Source organism: Silene latifolia, chromosome Y, assembly GCF_048544455.1.
Source record: "Silene latifolia isolate original U9 population chromosome Y, ASM4854445v1, whole genome shotgun sequence".
NCBI lineage: Eukaryota > Viridiplantae > Streptophyta > Magnoliopsida > Caryophyllales > Caryophyllaceae > Silene > Silene latifolia.
Window position 1 is genome coordinate 69,511,851 of NC_133538.1, and position 25,056 is coordinate 69,536,906.

At 37.0% G+C, this 25,056-nt stretch overlaps 1 protein-coding gene across 1 annotated transcript; it reads right to left on the reverse strand.

The window, feature by feature from the left end:
• Window positions 1-1,490: 1,490 nt before the first annotated feature.
• LOC141634348 (ACT domain-containing protein ACR4-like) lies at window positions 1,491-25,030 on the reverse strand. The gene is made up of 7 exons (XM_074446558.1): window positions 24,712-25,030; window positions 24,517-24,562; window positions 24,124-24,238; window positions 6,592-6,659; window positions 2,726-3,328; window positions 2,166-2,270; window positions 1,491-2,084 (listed from the first exon to the last, which is right to left on the reverse strand). Exons 1-7 carry the CDS (start codon window positions 24,783-24,785, stop codon window positions 1,740-1,742), a joined length of 1,356 nt encoding a protein of 451 aa, XP_074302659.1. The 5' UTR covers window positions 24,786-25,030; the 3' UTR covers window positions 1,491-1,739.
• Between the last annotated feature and the right edge of the window lie 26 nt (window positions 25,031-25,056).

Genomic DNA, 25,056 nt, shown 5'->3' on the forward strand with positions numbered 1-25,056 from the left:
TCACGCCCTAGTTTCGCCCTTCGTGGAACCCGCCACGGAAGGGGATGTGCACATTAATGGGACAGGGTTATCGCTCGTACGATGAGCGGGGCTTAGGTGGGAACGGCTGCGGTCCCCCACCTGGCGGGGCGGTCCAGTGGACAGTCAGTATTGAGATGATGGGAGTTGGTGGTGTGTGTGTGTGTGTGTGTGTGTGTGTGTGACAGTTGTTTGTCTGTTTATCTTATTATTGTTATCTATATTGATTGTGTGATTAGTCCGACCCGGTGTTGTTTTGTAAACTGCGGTGATCCATTCGGGGATGGTGAGCGAGATATTGAGCGAGTATTGAGATGAGTATCTTGGGATAGTGGGATGCCACGACAGGATGATAGGAGTCTTCATTTGTAGCCTTAGTTTATTTACATTTCAGTTAGACAGTCGTTTGAGAATAATGTATTGCGCTTTTAGTTGGTTTCATGGATTGTAACTATTCGTTAAACTATTTATAATAAACGTTGTTTCTGTTTTGTCTATTTGATTATCATACGTCGGGCGACCGAGATGGTGATGTCTTCATACCTGAGTGGTCCTGGTAAGGCACTTGGAGTATGGGGGTGTTACATCTACTCGGTCTCACCACCCCGGACGCCTTACCGTTAATAAGAAAGGAATGTGCGACCGTGGTGACACAAGACATGACCCTATTCCTCCAAGCTGCTGAGAACCTCATCCGCTTCATTACCTCATCAAGAAAAACCCATTCCACTCTATCATATGCTTTGCTCATATCAAGTTTTAGCGCAATGCTCCCATTTGTCCCCTCCCACCCCGCTTCATCGCGTGGAATATTTCAAACGCAACAAGGGCATTATCCGTGATAAGTGTCCCGGGAGTAAATGCGCTTTGATTTTCCGAAATAACCCCATCCAATAAAGGTTTAAGACGATTTGCCAGTCTCTTAGAAATGAGTTTTTACAACTTGTATTGTACAACAGTTGTTTATTTTATCTAGATACCGTACAAAACATGAAATACTAAAAAGCTGTATTAGATAGAGATACGGAGTACTAAATACGAAGTATTTCTGTTTAGTTAAACTCAATTCAGTTCAAATCCCCCATTACATAGCCTAAATATCACATATGTTATAGCTAACGCATAGCGTAACCGTCTCATAGAAAACATTTTTGGGGAAGGAAAACGATTTATCAAACATCATTCACTCGGTATTTGGTAACATGGTCATCGATTGTAACCTAACCAGCACTTGACGGATAGTGTCCCTCTCACAAAATGAGAGTGGATAGTGCAAGTGGGTGGGAAATAGATACCCCCACTTGCCCTTCCACTTGCATTTTGTGAGAGGCCACTATCCATCTACAGCTTTAGACGGATAGCGTCCGTCTACAATGAGACGGATTGACGAACCAGAGGGTTTGAACCTATCAATATCCATCTCATTATGGCCTCATTTACCCCTCCCTAAAAATATATTAAAAGGAACAATATTATTAAGAAGTGATGCATTGAAATAAGCTAGTGCTTACGCTGATGAATGTGTAATTACAGTTTCCTTCCTAACTAAAGAAAGAGAATGCAGAAGTCACATATGTACTACAAACTGCAAATACTATTTACAATGTCGATCGTTGCGCATCGATGGACCGAGGAAGGAGCTTCAGCTCCAAACCTCTTTCATCCAGGCAGATTGACCCTTCAAAGTACATGATGTTACACTTTAACAAGAAGGTGCTCGCTCAAGAATATGACTTCACGAGCCCCAAATGGTAGAGGAATTTCTCCGACCTTGATTTGAACAGAGTACCCAGTGAAAACCCCGCACTTTCTTGAGGCGGCGATTTTGAGTAGTCGTCTTGTTTTACATGGAGAATCGTCTTCCCGATCTCATTTCTCACTGCTTCGATCGTTTCACTTTTTACGGGATACCCTGAGGAATCGATCACATAGAATACATTTACAGCTTGGGATCCCCGGGTAGCAACCTCAGCTCGAGTCACCGACAGGCCATTCTCTCTGAAAATTCTAGTCACGTCTGAGAGCAGCCCAATCCTATCCTCGCTACATAACTCCAATCTTATCCCCTATACCAGCATCACTCAGTTTAAAGGGGCATAAACAAGAAAATATAACAAATTTAAAACAATGGATGTCACAAAGTTTACCTCGGAAGTTCGCCTTTTAATAGCTGCCTCTAGGCAATGAATTAGTCGTTGTCTCTCTGCTTCTGAGCTAATGGGGCATCCATCTATGTGTCTAATAAAGTACTCCTGTTGAAAGAAAGATTTTGATCAACTACCATACAAAGTTTTGACAAGTATACTCAACTCAAAACCACATAATAGGATTTGTACTAAAGTGAGGTAGGTTACACACGAAAATTTGTGTGGAACAGTATCGCACAAAAGTTTTGCTCAAGATTACTCCGTCTCAGAATACAACACAGTACCAATAGTATTGGTATTAAAAAGTAATGTAAAATAATGCATATTGAAGGTAAGTGAGCCTTAAAACACAGTAAATTATAAAGAGCGAAAGCAATCGGACAGTTGAGCAGCAATTTTTGTGATAATGAAGAATTTACTAGGGACAAAATTGTCTAATTGTTATCAAAACCGGAAGAGAAAAATGACCATTATTCTGAGAAGGGAAAAAAAAGTGTGAACTTGAGACGGGAAATAATTTATAAGTGATGACGTGAAAGAGAATGAGCATTGAAGCCTACCTGATAAGCCTCAGGTCCTTCAGCTATGACTGTAGCATGATAAACCACGTACTGCATATCTGTCAATGTGCAAACAGCATCAAATAAGAGCTTAGGCCTATCTGCACATCTCAGGTTCACAGCTGTATACCCTTTCTCCGAGCAATTTTCCACTGTCACCAGATGTTTTCGCGGTTGGTAAGCTGAACTATCATTGCAATTAGGGTTCGTGACATCATAATCTCTATCAGCATACATTATCTGATGTAACCTCCTCTCAGTATGTGTACCCCCAACAGAAACTGCAGTATTAGCACTCCTTTTGTCCCGATCCCCCATTAGCACTGACAGCAAAAGATGTTCGATATGAGCAAGGCGAGCAGGATCGTCAATTGAGAACCCTGTGGCTTCATCTGTGATATAAACAACTGATGCCATTCGAGAATTGTGGGTCCACACCTCAGATGCCACCACATTACACTTGTGGTCTGCAAGGACTGCAAAGATCTCTGAGAGCAAACCGGGACGATCCCTTCCAACCAGTTCTATAGTTGTGTGTTCCACAGCAGACTGGACTCCTACTGATCTCTTGGACCGGAAGCTGCATGTTCTTGGGCCTAGTGACTACAAACAAGTAACAACACTGTTAGTTTTTCATATTTTAATATTTTCAAACTTGATATTTATTTTCCGGAAAGTATGCTGCATGACTACATAAATCCAACCCCCTATAAGCAGGAGTCACTATGGTAATATTACAGCATACACAAGCCTGAATTTAAGCGCATACTCCCTCTGTCCCGGTCATTTGTTGTCATATTCCATTTTTTGGTGTGTCAGTCAATTGTTATCCTTTCTATTTTAAAAATGAACTTGATGAGCAATTTGATCATTCACACTCCTCATTCCTTGGTCTTTGTGCCAAAACCAAAGGACAACAATTGACCGGGACGGAGGGAGTAGTTTGTTTGAAACTATTGCCTTATGCTTCACCAAGCTACACCAAGAATAAGACTTCACTAGTTAACTTTATGCTAATTAGAAGAAATCTTCCAAGACTAAGCAAATTGTATCCAACAAAGTCCAAGCGCTCACATGCAACCCTCTAAGAATAATTAATTATCTTGACTGGTAAACCAAATTAACCACTCAATTAAGAAAGGAATGGCTCCACCACTGCACTAACTATTAATTTTTCAAAACAAGACTTTGCTACATGCATCATGGAAATGCAAGTACATAACAATTACTTCTTAGAAGCAAACTCCAAAACGGATCGTTAACCCAACATTTAAACTAATGTTACACTAAGGAATTGAAAACTGTCAAATGAAGAGTTCACTTTCAATGTGAAATACTGAAATCCTCACTCTCCGTCCCATTCGCGAATTCATATATGCTTATAGAATTTTCTTACCTAAGCAAGTCCAAATCAATTGTTTACTTTTACATTTTTTCAAAAAGAACTTTTTACAACCAAGTCCATCATGAATCTTAACAATCTCTTCTTTTTTTCATTTTCATGTTTTCCCCCAAAAGGATACAATTTTATATGAGACGGACTCAGAATTAATTGTACGCCATTTGTCACAGACTCCCCATGAATAGTCTACCTTTACTCCATGAATAGTCTACCTTTACTTTGTCAGCAGAAAATAAAACAAATATAAACTATTGACACTACTGCTACTTTTGTCTTATTCATCTCACATAGGCATATTTGACCCGTCTCAACCTTAAGACGGATATAGGCCCTGTTTTTTCTGGCTTTTTAGAACTGGACTGAACTGAGTTGAACTGAATGGGGCTGAACTGAATAAAGCAGAACTGAACTAAGCTGATTTGGAGCTGAATTGAACTGAATTACTATTACTAGTAGTAGTAGTAGTAGTATTAGTATTAGAAGAACATTACTAATAATAATAATAATATTAATACTAGTAATTATACTAATTTGAGTGATTAACTAGGTAGCCACCATGAACCACGGTTCACCATCAATCTAATTAGGTGAAATAATGGAGCACCGATTTGCTAGATTGTTGTTCAAAATCTAGCCGTGTATCATCCTAATTTGACTGATTAGGTAGCCACCACGAACCACCAACAATCCTAATTTAATTAACTAGATAAATAAAAATCGACAGACCCTAATTTCACCTTTAACAAATAAATAAAATTTGATTAATTAATTAAACGAAAAATTCACGTGGTACCCTCGAACTTTGCCAATTTGCACGTGGTACCCAACTTTTTAAGTTTGTGCACATGATATCCTTGAGATTTGATTTTCAAGCACAACGTGCCTTTTTTATCATTCTTAAAATTTTTAATTGATCATAAATCTTAGACCAGAAATCGAAATTGACTAGTTTTTTTTTTTCAAATTGATTACCTCTTCGGAATCTATAGATTGATAAAACGAAAAGGGTCATTCGGAAATTTAAGATCGAAGATATGGTTGATTTGAGATTTTCGTTAAAAAAAAAACTTTAAAATGTCAGTCGACAATTTTTTTCGTCATATCGTAGATTATGACGATATAATCGTTTTAGGAAAAAATTTGGCTGATTCTTAATTACGGTCTAGGAGTTATGCGCAATTGAGTTTTTTAAGCGACAAAAAGGACATGTTGCGCATGAAAATCAAACATGGAGGGTTACAAAAACTTAAAAAGTTGGGTACCACGTGAAAAATGGCAAAGTTCGAGGGCACCACGTGAATTTTCCGTTAATTAAAACTCAACAAATAATATTAATAATTGATAAACAAGTAAATTAATTTATTATATGGTAAATTAGAATCCATCTTGTAAGTTTTAAGTCATTTGAGCAATTAAATTAAGTTTTAGGGAAAAATATTGATTTAAGAGTTCATTTGGTTCACGTGAAAAGGGTACAAAATAGAACGTTTATGAAAAAGTGTATGTGAAAGAGTAAAGTTCGTATATGAAAAAACATCTAGGTAACAATAACAATAACAATAATTAACAATAAACAATAAACAATAAACAATAAACAATAAATAATAATAATAATAATAATAATAATAATAATAATAATAATAATAATAATAATAATAATTAATAAATAATATGAATAATATTAATAAGGGATATTCTACATGGTACCCTTTAACTTTTTGACTTTCTACGTGGTACCCCTACACTTTTTAAAACATATATGGTACCTCTAATTGTTGTCATTATCACTAAGTGTACCCCTAAACTTTATTTTCCGTCAATTAAACTCAGTTTTAGGCGTTAAGTGATTACTTGGATGCGTAACCAAGCTTGTCATTTATCATCCTATGACATAAGGACTCTATTAGGCTCAATATCTATCTTTGGACGTGATAATTTGGCGTGGGATCAATAAACTTTCCGTCTAAATTTTTTTAGCCCCTATATATCAATAAATATTAGGATCGAGATGGATATTGAGCCTAATAGAGTTCATATGTCATGGGATAATAAATGACAAGCTTGGTTACGCGCCCAAGTCATCACTTAACGCCTAAAACTGAGTTTAATTGACGGAAAATAAAGTTTAGGGGTGCACTTAGTGATAATGACAACAATTAGGGGTACCATGTATGTTTTAAAAAATGTAGGGGTACCACGTAGAAAGTCGAAAAGTTGAGGGGTACCATGTAGAATATCCCTATTAATAAAAACTATTAAGTTTAAGATTTGCATTGAAATGGGCTGAATTTAGTGGAGCTGAGCTGAGCAAAATAAGCTAGAAAGAACAAGGCCATACTCGTCTTAAATGAAAATTTGCATTAATACAAAGTAATTTAATATCACCCTAAATAATAAAGGCAGTTTGTCAACAACAACAAAAAGTTTCAAAAAGAGGCACATATTTCAAAAGCTTTAAGTAAACCTGTTGAATTCTTTCTGCAACATCATCTTCAGAAAGCTTGTTTCCATTTTGATCCGTGACATGAAACACTACAAAACAATAAGTCAATAACTAGATAAAATCAATCATCAATTCAATACATATATATAAAGCAGAAACTTTTCGAGAGATATTAGAGAGTCCAACTTTTTTAGAATTATTAACAAGAGTAGATTTTTATACAAATTTAATATAATTATCCTAATAAAAGTAGATTTCTTAATATTTTAATAAAATTATCCTAATATAAGTAGATTAATTATTTTAATAATATTATTCTAATATAAGTAGGTGATACTCAAAATACACAATGTAACTAATTATATGGTATATTAATAACATAAAAATTATTATTCATATAATATATCTTCAATTTCATTAGTCAAACTAACTGAAACTTAAAAAGGTAGTTAAAAGGTAACTGAAAATTAAGAACTAATAATTTAATTGATTAAGTAAGAAATGTTTGGCAAACTAAACGAAGGGTAGCTGTTTTTTTGGTAAAATGATATAAAGGGACATAATAAGTTCTCTATATTTAATATTATAAATTGAAGGAATAAAAAAACAGGTAACTTATTTCTCACATGCTACTCTTATTTTGATAAATAATTTATCTATCAAATACTTACAAAAAAAATTAAGATAAATAAAAATTATTGTTAGCTCTACAATAAGAAAAAGAATAGATCAAAAAGGAAAATCTATCATAAGTGTCCAACTATATTGCATTTGTCTTGGATGTAGTGAATATAAATACTCCCTTCTATTCTCTAACATCTTCCACGTTTCCTAAAACGGCAAATTTACAAAGATCTTCCACTTTCCTTATTTATCTATCTTTTGTAGTTATAATATCTGATGGCCCCACATTCTCTCTCTTATTTTCATTTACATCCACATATCATCTTTCCACTAAATTCTATCCAAAAACAATTGTGGAAGAACATAGAAAATAGGAGGGAGTAAAGTTTTAGGTTTTAGGCTCAAACTGAATTTTAAATCGTGCCAACCATGGGTGTTATATAAGGGTAAAAATAATATCAGAATTATTTGAGAAAACTATAGAATAGACGAGTATATGACATTTAAATGGAACGAAACTATTTTAAGATCTCCTGAAGTTGAAGCGGTTATGGTTTTGAAAATTTTTACCTGCAACAAGTAGGAGCGTGTAATTTTTCTATTAAATACGGGTATGAGAAGACCTACATCCGTCATGTCTTATCCCCCGTGATGCGGGAGCATTGGAAGATAGCGAAAATGAAGTGCTCATTAGTCGAAATGTAACTCAAATTACAGAAGGTTTCAAAATGAGTTCGAATTATGTGACGATGTTGAAATGGGAGAGCAATGAAGGTGGCAGAGTTGGGAACACGCTTCCCTAGTCCGTGTAGGAGCACGGAATTCCAGCCGTGTAAGGAGACACGATTTCCTAAATCGTGTTGGATTAACTATTAGTTTATTTTACTGTTTTCGAATAAAATTAGAAAACTCTATATTTCCTAATCCTAGTTTTATTTAGCTTCTACAAATCTGATTTTTAATAATTAATTATTTAATAAGTTTCTTAGTTAGTTTAGGAAAGAGTTAGATAGCTTGGAAGACAAGTTAAGGAACTAGGGTCAGATTTCAGACGTCAAGTAGGACTATAAATAAGGACCGATTATGGCCTTATTTTTCAGAATATTTTAAGTAATACAATAAAGTTTACAGTTCGTAAAACTTGTGTCAATCTTGCGAGATTAGATTAGGACTCTTCCTTGCGAGGCTGAGTTATAGCAAATCGAGCTATAACCTTGCGAGGTTAGAACAAAATTCGCTAATCTATCCTGTTCTTTGTTACAATTCACACGATATTAATCCTATTACAACAGCAACCTCCCGTTGCATCACGTTGCATCATAAATCACAAACACAAATTCCGTTGCAAGTTTACTAATTTCAAACTCGTTCATTCTAAACGACCTAATTCTACATCAAGTGGTTACTACAGCAAGGTTTTCGATTTATTCTCTAATAGAATAAATCAGTCTTGGGAAGTCATGGCCATAGGAGATGAAGCCGGAAACGACGACAATACAGCAAAACCATGGAAGGACGATATGGATGCGGTGAGAGCAGAGATCGGCCAAATCTCGTATATTGTGAAGAACATAGCCACCGTTTTGAATAAGCAAAAGAAGAAGCAGAACGAGACTGATTTGGACAGCGAAGCTGAATCTGAGGAAGAAGAACGGCCAAAGGAGAAAAAGAAAAACAAGAATGATGATGACAGAGGCCTTAAACTCGACATACCCGAGTTTAATGGAGATCTAGATGCTGAAAAGTTTCTGGATTGGATTCGTCAAGCAGAGATGATTTTTGAATACAAAGACTACCATGCTAAGTAGCACCAAAACGGACACGGACACGGACACGGACACGGACACGTGATACGGCATCCCATGAAATTTAGGACAGGGACACGTTATTTAAATTTAATAAAAAAACATATTTTACGGTTACAAATAACGTATGATTTTATTTTTGTAATGTATTTGATTCTAAATTTAATGTATTTGATACTAAATTAGGTAACTTAAGGTAAAATTCGACTTTAACTATACTTATTCTCATTTATCACCCAAACCAATCTTCTAATCAATCTCTTTTGACAATTTGTTCGCCGTCTAAACTATAACATTTTTAGGCGTGTGTCCGACGAGTGTCGGGTGTCTGGGTGTCCGACACGGTGTCGGATACGGGACGGCTAGTTAGGAGGAGTGTCCGTGCTACCTAGCTACCATGAGCATAAGCAATTTAAGGTTGCTACATTAAAATTAATCAAGTACGCGTCTTTATGATACGAAAATTTGAAGAAGCAACGCAAGAAAGACAGAAAACCTAAGATTGAAACTTGGGAAAAATTAAAGAAGCATCTTATGAAGAGGTTTCTTCCTAGAGACTACGAGCACGATAATTACTTAAAGCTAACATTTTAACGCAGGAAGGCTTGAGTGTTGCTGATTATGTGAAAGAATTCGAGAAGTTAGCATTGCTTGCGATTTGGAAGAGAAGGAAGAATTGAGAATCGCGCGTTTTATTCGTGGCCTCAATTCGAGCCTAGCATAACGGGTGGAAATCCAGAATTATGATGGATTTAACGATGTTTGCAGGCTCTTAAATTCGAGAAGCAAGATAAGGGCAAGAAATCCTATGCTCGTGATTATTCGAGGAATTCGAGCACTTACTCGAAACCAGCAGCTACCACGACCAGTAGCAAGGATATACGAAAGGAGGATCCAAAGGATAAGGGCAAGGGTACAATGGTTGAAACAAAGGATGCGAGATGGCGACGATGTTTCAAGTGCCAAGGATATAGGCACATTGCCAATGAATGTTCGTAAAAGCGAGCTCTGACGATTCAAGAATTGGTTGACTTAGTTCCGAACTTTGTGCTTCTCCAAATCTGATTTGCAAAAGGAAGAGAGTGGCGATGAAGAGATACATGTTGTTGAACCCTACAGCGACGAGGAGAAGGAGGTGTTGTGATGTGTTCATTTTATATATACTTTTACCTCTCATTTTAGCTCGGTTTTGATTGCATATCATACTTTAATTAGTATATTTGTGAGCTAATCTTGTGTTCTAGGTGTATTGTTTGTATTTGTTACATTTTGTAGGAATCTAAGCATTTAGAGACTTTTTCCTATTAGAGACTTTTTCCTATTACATTAGCAAGCATAAAGTTCACTAAGCTAAGTATGAAAGCTAAATGGACCAAGGAAGAAATTACAAGGCCAAGCATGAAAAAATGTGAAATGTAAAATGCTAATTAAATCATAAAATGAAGCCCACATTACAAGTCTACAAAATTCTACATAAGATGCTCAACTTCGAATGCTCTTAGGATTCTCATGGGATGCTAATTGTGTGATTAACCGGAGGCTTAAAGATGAGATTAATGGCTCACATTGGATCCCCTTGGCAATTACTCAAGAATTGAAGGAAAATTAAGAGTTGCTTAGGATGTCATTTTGGATTCCTTTGCAAATTTTACTCCCTTATTCTTATATAAAGGGTGTTGATCAATACACTTCTTACACACCTTTACACACCATTTTTCTTAGTATTTTCTACACTACTTTCATGTTTTTAGTTTAGTTCTTAGTTTAGTTTAGACTAGATTTACTATGAACGTTTTCCTTTAAGCATTTCAATTTATATTACAATTTCCATTTAAGTTATATTCAAGTTATTTATATTTGCATTGTTTTTCAATTCCATTTCCATTTCCATTTCAAGGTAATTCTATTCTTATTTTCATTATGTTTATCATTTCAATTGTCATTAGTTTAGTTTACATTTACATTATGCTAGAGTAGTCTACCTTGTCTAGGGAATGAAGAGAGCCATGCATAAAAAGTATTTGTAACATGATAAATTAGGATGTTGTAGTAATCACATAATTGTTTCTATCACATGTTTGTATCGTCACGTTTAACCTTTGTTAAAGGCCTTATTCAATGATTAAGTTTGTTAGGTCGTTCTATAAGTCGAGAGGCGCGGAATCGGATTAGACTAAGCATGTGTAGTAGGACGACCTAGTCATAAACGATGTGATGTAATCCCGATGAATGCTTGTCATATTTTACTGGGTAGGCCGTGGCAATATGATCGAAAGGTAGAACATGATGGTAGGAGCAATGTTTATATCGTGACTAAAGAAAAAGCTAAATATCATCTTAAACCATTGTCACCAAGTAAACATAAGAAGCCTGTTGCAAAAGAGAGTTTTTAGAAGCAAGTGAAGTAGAGGAGGTCCTTGCTCAAGGAAAACGAGCTTATGTGCCGGTTGTCCGAGACTTGGAGTCCATTGGTGAGAGTAACCGCCAAGGAGTGCAGGGGTTACTTGATGAGTTCATGGACGTGTTTCCCGAGGAGTTACCATATAGGTTACTTCCCTTGCGGGGAATTGAGCATCACATTGACTTAATTCCCGGAGCTGCATTGCCTAATAATCCAGCTTATCGGTGTAATCCCGAGGAGGCTAAAGAATTACAAAGGCAAGTACAGGAACTAATTGATCAAGGGTACGTACAAGAGAGTTAGAGAGTTTGAGTCCGTGTGCAGTACCAGCGTTATTAGTGCCGAAAAAGGAGGGAACTTGGCGAATGTGTATTCACAGTAGAGCGGTGAACAACATTATAATCAAATACCGCTTTCCTATGCAAGACTTGACGATATGTTAGACGAACTTTCTGGTTCGTGTGTTTTCTCTAAACTTGATTTACGGAGTGGTTATCATCAGACGAGGATTCGAGAGGGAGATGAGTGGAAGACCGCTTTTAAAACGAAATAAGGGTTATATGAATGGCTCATGATGCCATTTGGTCTATGTAACACTCCTAGCTCGTTTATGAGGCTTATGAATGAAGTGTTAAGGCCTTTCCTTAACAAGTTTGTGGTTGTATATCTCGATGATATTCTGATTTATAGCAAGACTGAAGAAGAGCACAAACAACATTTAAGATCAGTGTTTGAAGTTATGCGAAAACAGAAGCTATTTGGCAAGCTTGAGAAGTGCACGTTTATGGTACCGATATTGACATATAACATCTCATGGTTAGTTATAAGTTTGTTATAACAACCATAGAGTTAGTTATACTAAACTAGAGTTAGTTAGGTTAGCCTAGGTTGGTAATCTAGCTACTATAAATACTTGAGGTTGTATCATCATAAACATAAGTTTCATTTAATCAAATTGACATAAACATTCATTTACATAATTCTCTCATATTTTACCATCAATACACGATTATTGATGGTTCACATGGTATCAGGTTCTTGAATCATCAAGAATTCATACGCTTCCGCTTCAAATCTTCATACATTGCTATTCACATCTTCATCCTTTTCTTATACATCTTCATCTTCTTCCTACACTTTTTCTTTTTCAATCTTAATCTTCACATACCATTCAATATCTTACAAAAATGCCTGATCGTTCAACAACTTCTGATTCATATGAGTTCTATGACGATCCCTTATATCTTTCTTCTTCTGATCAGCCTACTTCTTTGCTTAATCCTGTGTTGTTCGATGGAACTGACTTTCACAGCTGGAAGCAGGATGTTTTAATGGCCTTGGCTGCGAAGAATAAAGAAGGGTTTGTTAATGGTGTTCTGGTTAAGCCTCCTGCTACAAACAAGAAGTACCACCAGTTCATCAGATGTGATTTAATGGTGATCAAGTGGATTCTGAACTCCATGGATAAATCCATCAGAGAAACCTTGAAATATATAAGGACAACTAAAGATTTATGGGACGAGATCATTGAAAGGTATGGTCAATCCAATTTCATTTAGATTTATCAGTTAAATCAAGATCTTAACTCCATTACCTAGTCCAATTCTTCCCTTGTTGAGTACTATAGCAAAGTTAAGAACATTTGGGAAACCTTGGATAGTTTAGACCCTGTGCTTGATTGTACCTATGGCAAATTGGCTACTTGTACCTGTACTTTGATGAAGAGAATTCATGCTCGTGACCAACAAAACAAGTTGATCAAGTTCTTGATGGGATTGAACTCTAGCTATGACACTGTTCGCACTCAGATATTGTCCATGGATTCTTTGCCTACTGTTAGTAAAGTTCTTGGACTTCTTTAGAAAGTAGAGAAGCATAAGCAGTTAACTGACATTGTTGAACATGTTACTGATGTCACTGCTTATGCAAGTATAGACCTACTGATGCTGTGAATCAGACTGCTGGTGCACAAAATACTTCTGTTTCTACTGGAAAATATTGTGGTCATTGCAAGATGCATAATCATAATTTGGAAGAGTGCTTCATGGTTAATCCTTGTCCATCTTGTGGTAAGGTTGGACATAGAGCTGGGCCGGCCTAAAAAAGCCCAAAATATTTTGGGGCCGGGTTTGGGCTAAGCGTTTGGTCCAAATTTTGGCCCGGCCCATATTTATTAATAATGAATATTTTTCCTAATAAAACATATTAAAGTAGCGCTCAAGTATATTTTTTTAGATTTATAAAACAAAGTATACATAACATAAATCATATCTAAGAATGCATGATTAAGCATTCTAAAGTGGCGATTTTTGTCATTATTTTATTTTAGAGAGCAATTCATATGCATTTCATCATATTTTGTGCAATTTTATACACTATGTATGTTTTAAAAGTTGTAACTGAAGGTATTACGCTAATTATTTCCTAGGATAAGTCGTAAATTTTAGGGCCTGAAAAAACCCATTTAGGCCCAAAAGCCCGTATTAGCCCATAAGGGCCGGGTTTGGGCTTGCTAAAAAAGCCCACGCATCTGGCCCGACCTAGCCCGGCCCACACAAATGGACCGCTTTTGTTAGAAAGGCCCAGCCCAAGCCCGCATTGGCCCGGCCCATGATCACCTCTAGTTGGACATTCAGCAAACAAATGTTTTCTTATTGTTGGATTTCCAAACAAAAACAACAAGGGAAAGGGCAAGGTGACATACAACAAAAATGCAAAGGTTGGTTTCAAGAAGACTGCTAATAGTGCTGATGTCTTGAGTGAGTCACCTCTGGATGAAGACCATGGGACTGTCAGTCTGTCACTGGCTTCTTTTGATTCCTCAATGATTGATGGATTGGTCACCTCTGTCATTAATCAGGTGTTAAAAAGGATTTCTGATGGCAACCAAAGTCTTTCCTCTTCCACCCAATACTGATTGGTTTGCCTGATGGTTCTAGTAAAGCTGTGAAAATTTCTGGTGATGTTATTCTGACACCAGATATAACTATGTCCAATGTGCTTTACCTTCCTGATTTCAAACAAAATCATCTATCTGTTAGTAAACTTATAGATAACAATACTTTGTCTGATGTTTTCTTGTCCGCCCATTGTTTGTTTCAGGACATTTCCAGTAAGAAATGTATAGCAACAGGACAGCGGATAGGAGATCTCTATAGAATTCAAGATGATAACACAAAGTTGTTAGTTGATAATATTGCTGCTGTTGTTTTTAATTTGCTGTCTAAGACCAGTTTTCAGTCTAGTGTAGGAACTTGTAATTCAGCACTTAATGATGTATCTTTGTATCATTCTAGGCTTGGACACATTTCTTTAGATAAGTTGAAAGCTGTAAATAAGAATATTGTTGTTAAGACTGCAAATTTTCATTGTGAAACCTCTATACTTGCTAAGCATCACCCGTTGCCATTTCCTAAAAGCAATTCCAGGGCATTACATAATTTTGAGCTTTTGCATATGGATGTTTGGGGTCCATATTGCTAAATCATTCTTAACTATCTTGGATGATCATTCTAGAAATACCTGGACTGTTTTGTTTCAGACCAAAAACCAAGTTCCTAATTTAGTTAGAGACTTTTTTGCATATATTGAGAAACAATTTCAAGCTAATGTCAAGGTTGTTAGGAGTGATAATGGCTCAGAATTTTTACATCATGCTTGTGGTAGTTTGTTTAGAAGTAAAGGGATATTGCATCAAACCAGCATTGTTGGCAGGCCACAGCAAAATGGCCGAGTTGAAAGAAAACATAGGCATATGCTTGATACTGCTAGATCTCTTAGGTTACATGCTTCTTTACCTGTAAGATTTTGGGGTGATTGTTTGCTTACTGCAACTGATCTGATTAATTTAATGCCCACACCTATTCTTGCTTGGAAAACACCATTTGAGGTGCTATTTGGTAAAGTTCTTGATTATTCTATATTGAGAGTTTTTGGTTGTTCTTGCTACTCTTCTATGCCACCCACTTATTCAGACAAATTTGGAACAAGGGCTAGAAAGTGTCTTCTTAGGTTATCCACATAACCAAAAAGGCTATAGATTGTATGATATTAATACCAGAAAAATCTTTGTCAGTACAGATGTAGTTTTTAGAGAGAACATTTTTCCTTTTCAAACTCCTGTGTCAACTTCTACAGAGTTGGTTAATCCTACTGCCTCCACATTACTAATTTCTAATTCTGATAAATCTGGTCTGAGTGACAACACCACCTTACAATCTACTAACAGTACTACTGGTTCTCAAACAAATAATGAACTTCCTGAGTCACCACCACTAACTAACACAAACATTGAGTCAAATAATAATGATCAGGTGAGTGCTAGTGACCCTGAAAATAATGTCAGAAGGTCTACTAGGCCTAGACAACCTTCTGTAGTATTGCAGGGATATCATTATCATTGTCCCCCGAAGCTATCAGGTACTCAAAATGTTCCTCAAAATGTTCCTGCAACTGGATCAACATCTAGTGCCTTGCATACTGCTGTATTGAACCAGATGCAGGTTTCAGTGATCAATATGTAGCATCAATAGCTACAACATTTTCAAGAGCATGAACCTTACACTTATTATCAAGCTAGCAAGGATTCAAGGTGGATAGAGGCAATGAATAAAGAGATTCAAGCCCTTGAAGCTAATCAAACATGGACTTTGATGCCCTTGCCTGATGGTAAAAAGACTATAGGCTCAAAATGGGTATTCAAAATCAAATATAAGGCAGATGGTACTGTTGAACGGTTCAAGGCTAGGTTAGTAGCTAAAGGTTACAATCAAGTCAAGGACAGGGATTATACCCATACTTTTTCTCCAGTAGCCAAATTCACAACTGTCAGGGCATTGTTAGCAGTAGTTGCAGCAAAAGCCTGGCCATTGTATTAGTTAGACATCAACAATGCCTTCTTACATGGGCAATTAGATGAAGAGGTATATATGAGACCTCCAGAGGGATATAAAGTGCAGCCAGGCCAAGTTTGCAAGCTTACCAAGTCTTTTTATGGTCTGAAGCAGGCATCAAGGCAATGGAATAAGGAATTTTCCAAATATTTGATTAGTCAAGGGTACAAACAGTCAAGACATGATTACTCCTTGTTCACAAAATCAGATGCAGCAACACAGGGGTTTGCAGTGGCTCTGGTGTATGTAGATGATGTCTTGCTCACTGGAAATGATGAGCAAGAGATTCAGAGGATTAAGAAGGGACTCGACACAGTTTTTTCTATAAAAGATTTGGGACCTGCAAGAATTTTTTGGAGCTAGAGATTTCTAGGAATGCCACTGGTTTACTTATTAACCAGAGAAAGTATATCTTGGACATCCTAATTGACATGAAGATGGAGAATGCTGATACTGCAAATTTCACAATGCAACGAGGTCTTAAACTTAGCACTGATTCAGGAGAGATATTGCAGGATCCAGAGAAATATAGACGTTTGGTTGGCAGAATCTTATACTTGAATATGACAAGGCCTAATATTTCATATTCAGTTCAACATCTTAGCCAGTTTGTGAGTCAGTCAGCCCAGAAGAAGACAGTCAACTCTGGTCTATTTTATGCAGCAGACTCAAGACCTGCATTTGACAGCATTCACAGATGCAGATTTTTGGGGTCAGTAGTGGATACTGTGTCTACCTAGGCAAGTCTTTGATTTCTTGGAAAACTAAGAAACAAAAGACTGTTTCAAAGAGTAGTGCAGAATCAGAATACCGCAGCATGTCATATACAAGTTCTGAGTTAGTGTGGCTTGACAGTTTGCTACAAGATTTTCACATTACAGTACCTAAGCCAATCCCACTGTTCTGTGACAATAAGGCAGCACAACACATCTCCATGAATCCAGTTTTTCACGAGAGAACTATGCATCTCAGTTGACTGTCACTACGTAATAGATAAACAAGATGAAGGATTTTTGATCACCAAACACATCAGAACAGGCCTTCGCCTTCAGATTGCTGACATAATGACCAAAGCATTGGGAGCTGACCAACATCAGTTTTTATCAAACAAGCTTGGACTACTTTCTACCCCATCTCAAGCTTGAGGGGGGAATATTGACATATAACATCTCATGGTTAGTTATAAGTTTGTTATAACAACCATAGAGTTAGTTATACTAAACTAGAGTTAGTTAGGTTAGCCTAGGTTGGTAATCTAGCTACTATAAATACTTGAGGTTGTATCATCATAAACATAAGTTTCATTTAATCAAATTGTCATAAACATTCATTTACATAATTCTCTCATATTTTACCATCAATACACAATTATTGATGGTTCACAACCGAGTGTAGTGTTTCTTGGTTAAATTGTGGGAAAGATGGCGTGAGTATGGACCCATCTAAGGTCGAAGCAATCCAGGCGTGGCCGGTTCCTAAATCGACTACAGAGGTGAGGAGTTTCCATGGGTTAGCATCATTCTATAAGCGATTCATTCAAGGATTTAGTTCGATCATGGCTCCAATTACAGAGCTGGCCAAGAAAGGGGTCTTCGTGTGGACTACTAGCGCCCAAAAGGCATTTGAAGAAGTGAAGGGTAAGTTGTGTTCCGGACCTGTTTTAGCACTTCCAAATTTCGACAAGTTGTTTGAGGTCGAATGTGATGCAAGTGGTGGTGGAATTGGTGACGTGTTGGTGCAAGAGAAGCGGCATATTTTGTATTTCAGCGAAAAGCTAGGTGGTGCAAGGCTGAACTACTTACGACAAAGAATTATATTCCATTGTGAGAGCATTAGACCATTGGAGTCACTATTTGCGACCAAAGCCGTTTGTGTTACATTCTGATCACGAGGCTCTTAAGCATATACATGGGCAGCAAAAGTAGAATCCAAGGCACGCTAAATGGGTCGAGTTTCTGCAATCTTTTACTTTCTCATCAAAGTATAAGAAGGGAAGTTCGAATGTTGTAGCTGAAGCACTTTCCAGCATTGTTTGTTTGTTTGTTGGTTGAGCTCGATGCAAGATTGTTGGGTTTCGAGCATATTAAGGAGTTGTACAAGGCTGATCCGTCTTTTGCTAAAGAGTTGATTGAGCCTAGTGAAGCTTATACATTGCAAGATGGATTTTTATTCAAGGGAAATCGACTTTGCATTCCACAAAGTTCGATTCAGGAGTTGCTTATACGCGAGGCTCATGGAGGGGCGATAGATGGTCACTTCGGTTCTAATAAGACTTTGTAAGTGAACACTTTTATTGGCCAAAGATGATCAAAGATGTGAAAGACGTAGTAGCAAAGTGCGTTGTTTGTCAGAAGGCGAAGAGTTCGTTCAATAAGGGGTTTTAAACGCCCAAAGCCAGCCATGGAGCGAGGTTAGTATGGATTTTATACTCAAGTTGCCAAGAACTCAGCGTGGTAAAGACTCAAAAATGGTGGTTGTTGATCGGTTTTCGAAGATGGCTCATTTCATTCCTTGTCATAAAACCGATGATGCTACTGATGTTGATGATCTGTATTACAAGGAAGGGGTTCGTTTACATGGAATCCCACTTACCATTGTATCGGATCGGATCAAGATGTAAAGTTTCTTAGTTATTTATGGAAAACGTTATGGCGTTTGATGGGAACTAAGTTACTGTTTAGTACTTCTCACCATCCATAAGCAGATGGTCCGACGGAAGTAACTAATCGCACTCTTGGAAGTTTATTGAGAGGATTTGTTAGCAAGAGCACAAAGGAGCACAAAGGATTGGGATGTTAAACTCGCACATGCCGAGTTTGCTTACAATCGAACTCCATCTGTTACTACTGGGAGAGCTCCATTCGAAATAGTGTACAGGGTCAATCCATTTCTGCCTATTGACTTGGTCCCGATTCCGAAGAAAGATCTCATAAGTTTCGAAACCAAAGATAGACAAGCTGCTTTTCTTCGTACTTGTGAAGAGGTGAGAGCTCAAATACAGAAGGCAAATGCAAAATACAAGGAGAAAGCGATAAGCACAAAAAACAGCCCGTGTTCAAGGTAGGAGATCTTGTGTGGCTGCACTTAAGAAAGGAACGATTTCCGTCTAAGCGCAAAAATAAACTAATGCCAAGAGCTGATGGACCGTTCAAAGTCCTAGAATGCTATGGTTCGAATGCTTACAAGCTAGATTTACCAAGTGAGTATGGAGGAGTGAGTGCAACTTTCAATGTGGGAGATCTATCACCGTATCTCGACGACGAAAATTTGAGGTCAAATTCTCAAAAAGGAGGGAATGATGCGGGAGCATTGGAAGATAGCGAAAATGAAGTGCTCATTAGTCGAAATGTAACTCAAATTTCGGAAGGTTTCAAAATGGGTTCGACTTATGTGACGATGTTAAATGGGAGAGCAATGAAGGTGTCCGTGTAGGAGCACGGAATTCCAGCCGTATAAGGAGACACGATTTCCGAAATCGTGTTGGATTAGCTATTAGTTTATTTTACTGTTTTCGAATAAAATTAGGAAACTCTACATTTCCTAATCCTAGTTTTATTTAGCTTCTACAAATCTGATTTTTATTAGTTAATTATTTAATTAGTTTCCTAGTTAGTTTAGGAAAGAGTTAGATAGCTTGGAAGACAAGTTGAGGAATTAGATCTGGAGTCAGATTTCAGACGTCGAGTAGGACTATAAATAAGGACCGATTATGGCCTTATTTTTCCAAATATTTTCAGAAATACAATAAAGTTTACAGTTCGTAAAACTTGTGTCAATCTTGCGAGATTAGATTAGAACTCTTCCTTGCGAGGCCTATAACCTTGCGAGGTTAGAACAAGATTCGCGAATCTATCCTGTTCTTTGTTATAATTCACACGATATTAATCCTATTACAACAACAACCTCACGTTGCATCATAAATCACAAACACAAATTCTGCTGCAAGTTTACTAAATACAAACTCGTTCATTCTAAACGACCTAATTCTACATCACCCTATATGACATCCTTGCTTACAGGAGTCATTTTTTGTCTTCATTATGCGAGATTTGGTAGAGTATTTCAGTTGGTGTAGACTTTGTGAGCAAGATTCATTATCTTTTAGGAATCACACTAAATGTACTCCATCCTCTTCGCAATGATCTTCCGTACGGCTTCTACACAATCGTCAATGCGGAAGTTTGACCATGATTTTCAACATGTTAATGGTCAAAGTTATAAAAGTTTGACCTCTAAGAAGCAAGGGGGAAGATGTTTAAGAAGGGAAGGGAGTATACATAATGAATTTTTAATATAACTCAAAATGATATGCTACCAAGTGTGGTATGTCGGTCTTGTTATTGAGGAAAATAACTCCGTAAGAGGATTATCTAACAAGATTTGTCTTATTATCAATCGTCTTGGAAAATTCATAGTAGAAGGGAAGATACTTACGGGTTCCAAAGTTGGCAAAGGTACTAAACCCGAGGATAATAATGACTTTCTGGGATGCAAAGATTCCTTTCGTTCTTAAGTAAGGACAATATACGCTGAGGCCATGCTACGTAGACGTGACAAACAGATCAGGTCGTGTCGGATTAAGTGTCACAATTAAACGGGTCACGAACTCTTCAACCGAAACCCGGCCCACTTAAATCTCGTGTCGTGTTCGTGTCGATCCAGTTACATGAATGAGTCATCAACCCTAACCCTACCCCGTTAATTTTGTGTCGTGTTTTCGTGTCATGTCAATATTTGGAAAGTGTAAGTATATTTATGTGAGGATCAAGAAAAGTTAGGATTAATTTAGTAAATAGGTTATTCGTGTCGGGTTCGTGTGTTGAACCTAAACTTAGCCCAATTAAATCTCGTGTCGTGTTCGTGTCAACCCACTTGCATAAATGGGTAGTTAAATGTCAACCCAAACCCGTTAATTTCGTGTCGGATTCGTGTCATGTCATTGTTTGCCGGCTTTAATGGTGCGCATGACAATAAACAAGAGGTAGGGACAATCACTAAATCATGTTGAAATTTATGTGCTGAAACCAGTTTTTATTAATGGCCATCAGCTTTATGTGGAAGTGTCAAGAACTATGTCATCAGAGAGATTAAGGTTCTACATTGATGATAGAGACCAAATGTATCAAGGCCACAAGGACATTGTTTACAAAAAAAGTTTTCACAATTTACCAAATTAAGATGTCGTATTATATATTTTTCATGAAATTTTTAAGCATAAGTAGTCCAAGACTATTTCGGTTAAAAAACTGATGGGGCTGAAACAATAAGAACGGTAACTCTATAATCCAACTATATCTCTAAATGTTAGTTGTAGTTAGTATACAACTAATAAAGTTAAATACCAAATGCCAAAACGCTTTCATTGCATGTTTGTTATAGAAACTGATAATTAATTTGTCCTCATCTAAATCAAACCCCGAAATTTTGTTTGCTCTCATTTTTAGCATAGTTTGACTTTTTGTTAAATTTAATAGTTTTCTATTACCATACCATGATAACGTAAAAAAACGTTTTAAGCGGTGCCATAAAATATACGGATATTTCCCATGGTACCCTCGAACTTTGGCAGATTACACATGGTACCCCTCATTTTAAGTTTCTACATATGATACCCCTATGTTTACCTTTTTCTTTCCCAAAATACCCTTTCCCAAATTTCCGTCATCACTCCGTTACTCTTTTTACTAATGACCCCATTTTTTTGTTATTTAATTCACTAATCCTATTTCACCCACTACCATACCCTCTATTATCAATTCATCATCATTCATATGCTCTCCATCATCGGAACCCACCATAGTTGCCATCATCCATGTTTCTCAATCAACGGAACCCACCGCCACTTCATAGGGCCGACGTACGGTCAACCCAGATGCGTCCCTGCTCTTATTGCTTCTTAAGGTCGGCGGCCGCGCCTATTAACTTTGGTGTTGCGGTCTTTTGGTGGTTGAGGGTCACTGAGGGGAGAGGTTGCGATTGTGATGGTGGGGTGACGAGAGTTATGGTGGTTTAGTGAGGGGTAGAAGGGAAGGTGAAAGGAGAGGAGGTGATACAAGAGGGTAGCGGCTGATCGGAGGGTTTTGGGGATTTTCGAGGTAGTGCGGATTCTGGTAATGGCGGGTTCAAGAGATGGTGGTTCTGTGGAGGCGGTGGTGGTAATGGTGGACTATGATTGAGAGGTGGTTTGAAAAAGTGATGGATGGTTAAGGAGGAGACAGAGGTGCGAGAAACACTTCGTTATCGTCGCCGTTGCCATGTCATTTTTTCGTCGGCGGCGGGTGAGAGGTGTGAGGTAGGTGGCTTTCAATTAATAGATTTGAGTGCGGAAATTGATGGTGAGTTTAGTTTCTCCCCGGGCGCCAATCCGTCATCGTTGAATAATGATAGCGGCGGGTGATGCAGTGGTGGGTGAAAAAGTAGGCGTTTTGGGGTGATGGTGAAGAAGATGATGATAAATGATAATGGGTGGGTTGGGAATTTAGATATTAAAGTTAGTTTATGGTATAAAATTAGGATTAATGTTTAGATGATGGAGATTTAGTGTATTAAATAACAAAAAATGGGGTCATTAGACAAAGGAGTAACGGAGTGATGACGGAAGTTTGGTGAAGGGTATTTTGGGAAAGAAATAGGTAAACATAGGGGTACCATATGTAGAAACTTAAAATGAGGGGTACCATGTGTAATCTGCCAAAGTTCGAGGGTACCATGGGAAAAAACCGTAAAATATAAGTATTACTAAGGCTCTGTTGTATAAAATTAGCTGAAAAGGTAGCTGAAATCTGAAAAGGTAGCTGAAAACTGAAAAGGTAACTGATTAGGTAGCTGAAAATTAGGAACTGATAAGATAGTTGATTATACAAAAAAGTGTTTGGCAAACTAACTGAAAAAGTAACTGATTTTGATGAAATGACGTAAAAGGATATGATAATTATTTAATAGTATAAATTTAAGGGGTAAAAACAGAAAATCAAATCAAAACACGTACTTGAAATCTCAAATGCTACTCTAGGTAGCATTTCATTTCAGGTAGTTTATTTGGTTAAATAAGCTACTTGCCAAACGCTTACAAAAAAATAAGCTACCTGAAATTTTGGTAAAATAAGCTACTTTGACCAAATCAGGTACCTTAAATATCGTGTCAAACGGAGCCTAACTGACATTATTATACACTTGGTAACCCAACTATTTTAATAAATGACATGAACTACTAACTGATGTTGTCACAGATGATACTACTAGGTGCCCGTGCATTCTATGTAATAGAATCAGAGATATGTTGATTGTGTTTAAAAACTACTAATTCTATTGGAATTCAGTTTGGATTTGATTTTGCGAGATGTTTATAAGGAGCAAATACTCTTAATTGTGAATAGTCAAGGTTAATGACTTTCTCGGATACAAAGGTTCCTTTCGTTCTTAAGTAGAGACAATATATGTTGACGCCATGCTACGTAGACGTGACAAACAGATCAAGTCGTGTCGGGTTCAGGCGTGAAATATTGTGTCGTGTTCGTGTCGATCGGTTATTATTAGGATAATTATCCGCCATAACACTTTTATGCTTAAACCACTAATAATTCATCGGTTAATATCTACACCAATCACGAATTTTTTTTTCATCGATGACAACATAGTAGGATTTTTTTATCAACTTACGAATATATTTTTACAAATATCTTAATGGGAGCCCCGTGCATCGCACGGGCTTTCCAACTAGTAAAATCTAATTTAGTTGACATGTAACATCACAATTAATCACGCCAATCACAAGTTAAGAAGCAATCAACTATTGAATAAATTAATTGAAAATTTAATAAAAAATAGTTACCGTCCATAAACCACTCTCCATCAGATGAAATATAAGCCCTTCTGACGTGTAAGTTCATGTCATTTAACACCTGAACTACCTCCAACAAACTCCCCCTCTTGTTTGCGCTATCTACCTGTCATTTTGAAATTTGTCAATTAAAATTATTGGTAAATAAAAAAAAAAAAAACTAATTTGATTCCAAAATCATAAGATTACTCCAATCTTTCAATGGCTCCCGCAAATTGCGAGGTGAGAGGGTCGGGTATACGCAGCCTTATCCTTGTTCCACAAAGGGGCTGTTTCCGAAAATGAAAATTTGGTCGAGAACTAATTGAATAATCAATAACCCTCGTTTGTGACCTCTTACAACCCCTCTTCCACTTGATTATATTAATTATCAAATATAATCACCTTAATCAATGTGGTATTTCGGCTGGAGTTATTATCAACCGTGACCCTGAAATACCCAAATCATTAGAACAATCAAAAACAAAATTCAATGAATTTTCTTTTTAGAAAATGAATCAAACCCATTTTAATTAAAGCACAAAAACTCATGGGTTTGAAAACATAAACAAGAAATATAAACCAAAAAAAACATCGGACCTCGGTGGATTCATACGGAGGACGAACTTTTGAAATTCGTCGTCGACTTTGAGAGATTGCATCCAACAATTCATTTATTTTAGATTGAATTCGTAAATCCCAGTAAAGTAATCAACTGAAATGAGTGTTTTGGCGATATGAATGAGGAAATTGAGTGATTTTTAGGGTGTGGAATTTGTATGTGTTTGATTTAGGGAGTGAAATGAGAGAGGGAGAGCGGTGGTGGTGGGTGAAGAGAGACAAGATTTGGGAAGGAAAAAGTAGTAGTGAGATTTGCGATCAACTTAAAATAAAAATTAAATGGATGTTTGGCTTTTGAGTTTGGCCAAGAGTTTTCCGCGATTA